The 6,102-nt window shown below is 47.6% G+C and overlaps 1 protein-coding gene across 1 annotated transcript in view; it reads left to right on the top strand.

Moving 5' to 3' along the window:
* Positions 1 to 6,102, top strand: part of LOC112103878 (PH domain leucine-rich repeat-containing protein phosphatase 2) — a 125,454-nt gene that overhangs the window by 85,731 nt on the left and 33,621 nt on the right. The window contains exons 8-9 of the mRNA XM_024195851.3: positions 3,539 to 3,769; positions 4,421 to 4,623. Of these exons, the coding sequence (XP_024051619.3) occupies positions 3,539 to 3,769; positions 4,421 to 4,623 (434 nt within the window). The remainder of the gene's footprint in view (positions 1 to 3,538; positions 3,770 to 4,420; positions 4,624 to 6,102) is intronic.

A 6,102-nucleotide genomic window follows, 5' to 3' on the forward strand; every position in this document is an offset into this window, starting at 1 on the left:
GTGGCGATTGCTGTGTGGAAGCTGGCAACTCCAGACTGCTACTGATCAGTTGTGAATCAGTTTGGAGGTGGGAAGTCCATTGTGCGGGTTGCAGTGATGCAAGTGTGCAGGGCCATTAATTGCCTCCTGTTACAAAGGACTGTGACTCTGCCCAATGTGTGGGAAATAGCTTTGGGGCAATGGGATTCCCTGACTGTGGCGGGGCAATGGATGGCATGCATATCCCCATTTTGGCCTCAGACCACCTTGCAATGGAATACTTCAACAGAAAGGGCTACTTTTCTAGGGTATTGCAAGTGCTGGTGGATCACCAAGGTTGTTTCACCAACATCAGCGCAGGGTGGTCAGGGAAGGTGTATGATGCATGCATCTTCAGGAACACTGGTCTGCATAGAAAGCTGTAAGCAGGGAAGTGGAAATGCCAATTGTGATCTGGGAGACCTAGCCTACCCCTCGTTCCTGTGGCTCACAAAGCCTTACACTGGAAACCTTGACTGTAGCAAGGAGTGCTTCAACAACAGACTCAGCAGATGCAGAATGACCGTTGAATGTGCCTTTGGCAGATTAAAGGGTTGCTGGCACTATTGGCAGGTTAGACCTCAGTGAGGAAAATATTCCCATGGCATAGCAGCCTGCTGTGCTCTGCATAACATTTGTGAAACTAGGGGGAAAAGGTGGATTGGCTGGAAGCTGCTTTTGAGCAGCCACATACCAGGGCTGTTAGAGGGGCTCAACAGGGGGCTGTTCAAATCAGGAAGGCTTTGAAGGAGAATTTTGACAATGAGCCCCAGTAATATGACTTTCTGTAATGAATTGAGCCAGGCATTGCTTTCTTGCGCTGTAATATGAGCCTTATAATGATTGCTGTGTGTGCATTAATTTTACTTTGCAAATGCAGTGATTGCTATTATGTATGAATTTCAGCAGCAACCACCATGTGTAGTAGACCATTAAAGATTCATTTTCTTTCTATAAGTACATTTTTATTTAACAGCTATACAAACATTTCTATTACCTACAAGGGACATGACAATGAAGAGCACTTTTTACAATGAGGCTTTCACAGCTGGGTGTATGTCCAGCTATCATTGTGAAACATGTTCCTGGGTGGAGTGCATGGAGTACTGCGACGGACCAGGAACACGCGAAGAACGGGTGTGTGGGGAGAGTTTGGGGAAGGCATAGAAGGCGTTTCTGTTTGGCTTGCAGGGGGAGACAAGCATGGATGTGTTCTGCCTGCAGCACAATCAGGGACCTCAGCAAATCCGTTTGGCCCTCAAGCAGCTGTATCATCCACTCCTACCCCTGTTTCCTCTCCTGGCTGTCCATTCTCAATTTTTCGTTGATAGCCTCTCTCAATGCTCTCTGCTCGCTATCAGCAGCATCAGACAATTGCAGCACCTCCCTGAACATTTCTTCCTTACTCATCCTGGTTCATCTCCTTATCAGACAGTGCCGCTCAGCTAGTGTGCAGGAATAGACCCTCAAGGCCCCATCTGAAGAAGTTAAAGAAACAATAAACAGAGGCACTATTATGAGTGCACTCACAGCCTTAATTCCTTTCAAGTTACATACACCACTTTCTCACTTTCCCATAGCAGGCACACAGCACAGCGAGAGCCCTAACCATGGTGGGTTTGGCACAGGGGGAAAGAGGCAAGATGGGACAAAGGGCGGGTGAGTTTCAGAGGGGGATGACTACAAACGCCTAGGGACACTATTCTGAATATTGGCACCGTTTTCCAAAGGCGAGGGTGATTAGAAGCTGATATCTCGTTCCTCAGGGTAACCAGGGATGCAAGGGTACAGCTCCTACATGCGTGTGGCTGCAGGCTGAGTCTGTATGCTGCTCGCCTGTTTGGTGCCTGTAGAAGTAATTGCCGATTAGCACAGCAAAGTTACTTACCACGGGGGAAGAAATAAGGCAGCCCTCCCAAGGAACCATTGGCAGAGGATTGCAGAGTTACCTCCACGAAAGTTTCCTAGAGATCAGTATGGAGAATTCCTGGCACATCTCAGTGTGCATCAGCAAACTTTTCCATCGGGTCCCCTCTGTCTAGGTGCACAGGGAAATGAGAAGCAGATGCAAACAGTGCTACTGTTGGTTATTTCTATCCCTCTTCTACCCTTTGAAAAAAAAATATAGCTCTACCTCATTTCTTCCTACAGTATCAAAGCACAATGAGTATTTACTGAAGCTCCCCTCTCCTGCATCAGGTGTGCCAGAGTGCTGGGGCTACCTAGACCTCCCTGGAGTTAAAAGAGGTCCTGGCTTGCCATGCACCCAGACATCTCTATTGCCTGTCCCCCATCCTCCTCCAACTCCACTTCCTTGTCCACCACTTCATCCTCGGGATTCACTCTTCTGCTTCCAGCCTCCCCAAAGTATCCACAAGGGTCTTGGTGGTGGAGGTGGGGTTGCTGCTGAGGATGGCATGCAGCTCCTTGTAGAAGTGGCATGTCTTTGGCAACGCACCGGATTGGCGATTGGCCTCACTGGCCTTCTGGTACACCTGCCTCAGCTCCTTGATCTTTGCACGGCACTGCTGCCTGTCCCTCTCGTACCCCTTAAGCTCCATGCCACAAGTAATTTGCCCATAGTTATCAAAGTTCCTTTGGCTGGAGCAGAGCTGCAACTGCACAGCCTCCTCTCCCCACAGATCCGACAACTCCAGTGTACTCCAGGTGGGAGTGTTTGCTGCAGGTACCCACCATGGGCAGCTGGGAAGATGCTATGTGAGCTATCTACACCGAGCAAACAGGAAGAGGAATTTCAAAAATTCCGGGGCTTTAAGGGGGGAGGGACTCATGCTTGTGTACCTGGCTGCAGGGCAGTGGAGTTCAAACCAGAGCAGTCATGATGAGCATTGTGGGACACTACCTGGAGGTCACTTAGGGTGACATAAGCAATGCAGTGTCTACATTGACATTGTGTCGCTCTGCCTTTATCGTAAAAAGCTCTATGCTTCTCACCCAGGTGTTTTTATTATGTCAGCGTAGCAGGAGAGTTAAATTGGCAGGAGGAGCATTGCAGTGTCTTCACCTCCACTGTTTTGTTGACGAAAGCTGACTTTTGTTGACAAAACTGTATAGTGTAGACATGGCTTCTGAGAACCTTTCCCAGAGCTGAAGAAGAGCTCTGTGTAAGCTCTTAAAGCTTGTCTCTTTCACCAGCAGAGGTTGGTCCAATATTGTTACTTCACCCATCTTGCCTGTCAAATAAATACTCTACAGTTACAATGTAATTACGCTTTGCTTATGCTAACTTCCACTGATTCATATAACTAGAAGCTTAACTACACAAGTGAAATATTAATCCGGAGCATTTATATTTTACACATCCAATTTTAAAACTCAAGCATATTAGCTGAATAATAAATAATCATGTAATAACCGTACAACTCTAGAAACAAGTCACAGTTAGCTATGGGAAATAATAAGCTGTAATTAGCCAGTGTATAAATTCGCTGACAATGTTAAACAGGTTACTCAATTCTCCATCCCTGAATGTTTCTCTTTTTCCCTTTGCCTGCCACAGTCTCCAGACCTTATGTCTTGATGGGAATTTCCTCACATCTTTGCCAGAAGAGCTGGGACACCTGCAGCAGCTCTGCTCCCTCGGGCTTTCCTTCAACAACTTCAGTGAGGTGCCAGTGGTCTGTGAGAAACTCACTGCCTTGGACAAACTGGCCATGGCAGGGAACCAGCTGGAAACTATGAACCTTGGGGTGCTGAACAGGATGAGCCACATCAGATGTGTGGATCTTAGGTAAGTGGACTCTAGCTGCTTTGACATACATCAGCCAGAGTGCTCCTCAACCCCACTTCCAGCAAAGAAAGCTGTATAAATGCTCTAGCATGTCTTAGTAGGCATCCTGGGTGGTTGTGTTCTTACTTCATCCTTAGAAAGACATAGTGAGACTTCTGATCAGTTAAGAGACATGAAAATCTTATAGCTGAATTAACATGTATAGCAAGTGCCTTCCCAGGTTCCTGTGTGACCACGCACAATACAGCTCTCTGTCCCAGAACCAGGCCTTTTGTCTTTTAGCCTCTGGAAGCTGCCCTCAGCATCTCCTGACTGTTAAAGGTGCTCAGAAACTGAGTAGAGCCAATAATATTTAATGCAACAATGAATAGTAGGTGAACAGACGTAGGGACTGTACTGTCTGTACCCCTCCCAGAAAATCCCCCTTCACCAGGACCCTTCCTCTACCTCACTCACCCCTCCACTCCTCTATCCTGGGTTTGGTCTCCAGACTCCCTCATGTCCCTCCTTTTGGCGCAGTCTCCAGCCTGTCTGTTCCCCCCTTCTCCCTCCTGCCATCATGTCACTCTGTCCCCCACCTCCCCAAAAAAACAAAAAACCAGTTCAATGTCCTTTTCTCTGATCCTTTATCTCTTATCTCTGAATGTTTAGGCTGAACCACCTGAGGAGATTATCTGTTGACAGCCTGGAGGGGAACAAATCTGTGACCCACATGGATTTGCGAGACAATCAGCTGACTGACCTGGATCTGAGCTTTCTTGGCAGTCTGGAGCAGCTGCACTGTGAGCGGAATCAGCTGAGGGAACTGACTCTGAGTGGCTTCTCCCTTCGGGCCCTCTATGCCAACACCAACTGTATGTCCATTGTATCTCCTTCACCTGCCTGCTCCCTCCCCAGACCCAGGGAGAGCCCTCCTGTCACCCCCACACAGAAACATAGCTGCTCTAAACACAGGTTGGCGGCTCCCTGGAGTTCAGCCCTGCTCTTAGGCCTGGTCTGCACTGGGGGGGGGGGGATCGATCTAAGATGTGCAGCGACGAGAATAGCGTAGCTGAACTCGACGTATCTTAGATCGACTTAGAATCACTTACTTTCGAGTCCTTACGGCACGGGATCGACGGCTGCCACTCCCCTGTTGACTCCACTTCCGCCTCTCGCTGTGGTGGAGTTCCAGAGTCGACAGCAGAGCAATCGGGGATCGGCAGGTAGTGTAGACGTACCCTTAGTATCCTGTGGATCAGTAACCACTTCAAAGATGGAAACAGTAGCAGCCCAAGGGATTATCCCACAGAAGCTTGTTCTGCTGCTCTGCTCCATCCAAAAAGGGCCTCTTCTCTTAGTATTAATATTGTTGATGGTATAGTATTTTATTTACTTGTATTATGGTCAGGAGCGCCGCCAGCTTTTCTGCTGCCCTAGGCGGCGGAAGGTCCCGCCCCGAAATGCCGCCCCCCACAGAGGCAGTGGAAAGTCCTGCCGCCGAAATACCACCGCGGTCGCTGCCCCCCAAATTGTAGCGCCCTAGGCGACCACCTAGGTCGCCTAATGGGTTGCGCCGGCCCTGATTACGGTAATATCCAATCAGATCAACACCCCATTTTGCAAAGTGCTTTGCCGATAAAGTAAGAGACTAACTCTTCCCTAAAGAGCCTGCCATCTCGGTTAAGGTTATCCAACCAAGTATGTGTAAGAAACAGAAGAAGAAGGAGGCTAAGAGTAACAGTCATGGGAACATGTGGCTGCATGGGCACATGCCCAGCTTTCGGTTTTTAAAGTTATAAAACAATAGGTGCAGTTTTTAGGATCTTAATGATATCTGTAATCCCCACTGGACACCTGTCTATCCATTATTTCTTGCTGCCAGGGATGTCTTGTTTCAGTCACAGCAACAACAACGAGGAGTCCTTGTGGCACCTTAGAGACTAACAAATTTATTTGGGCATAAGCTTTTGTGGGCTAGAACTCACTTCATCAGATGCATGGAGTGGAAAATACAGGAGCAGGTATAAATACATGAAAAGATGTGAGTTGCCTTAACAAGTGAGAGGTCAATCTTTAACTAGACAAATCAATTAACAGCAGGATACCAAGGAGGGGAAAATAACTTTTTGAAGTGGTAATGAGAATGGCCCATTTCAGACAGTTGACAAGAAGGTGTGAGTAACAGTAGCGGGAAATTAGTATTGGGGAAATTAGGTTTAGGTTTTGTAATGACCCAACCACTCCCAGTATTTATTCAAGCCTAATCTGATGGTGTCCAGTTTGCAAATTAATTCCAGTTCTGCAGTTTCACGTTGGAGTCTGTTTTTGAAGGTTTTTTTTTTTTTTTTTTT

The sequence above is a fragment of the Terrapene carolina genome, unplaced genomic scaffold (assembly GCF_002925995.2).
Source record: "Terrapene carolina triunguis isolate 2854851 unplaced genomic scaffold, T_m_triunguis-2.0 Scaffold32862, whole genome shotgun sequence".
In the NCBI taxonomy this organism is placed as follows: domain Eukaryota; kingdom Metazoa; phylum Chordata; order Testudines; family Emydidae; genus Terrapene; species Terrapene triunguis.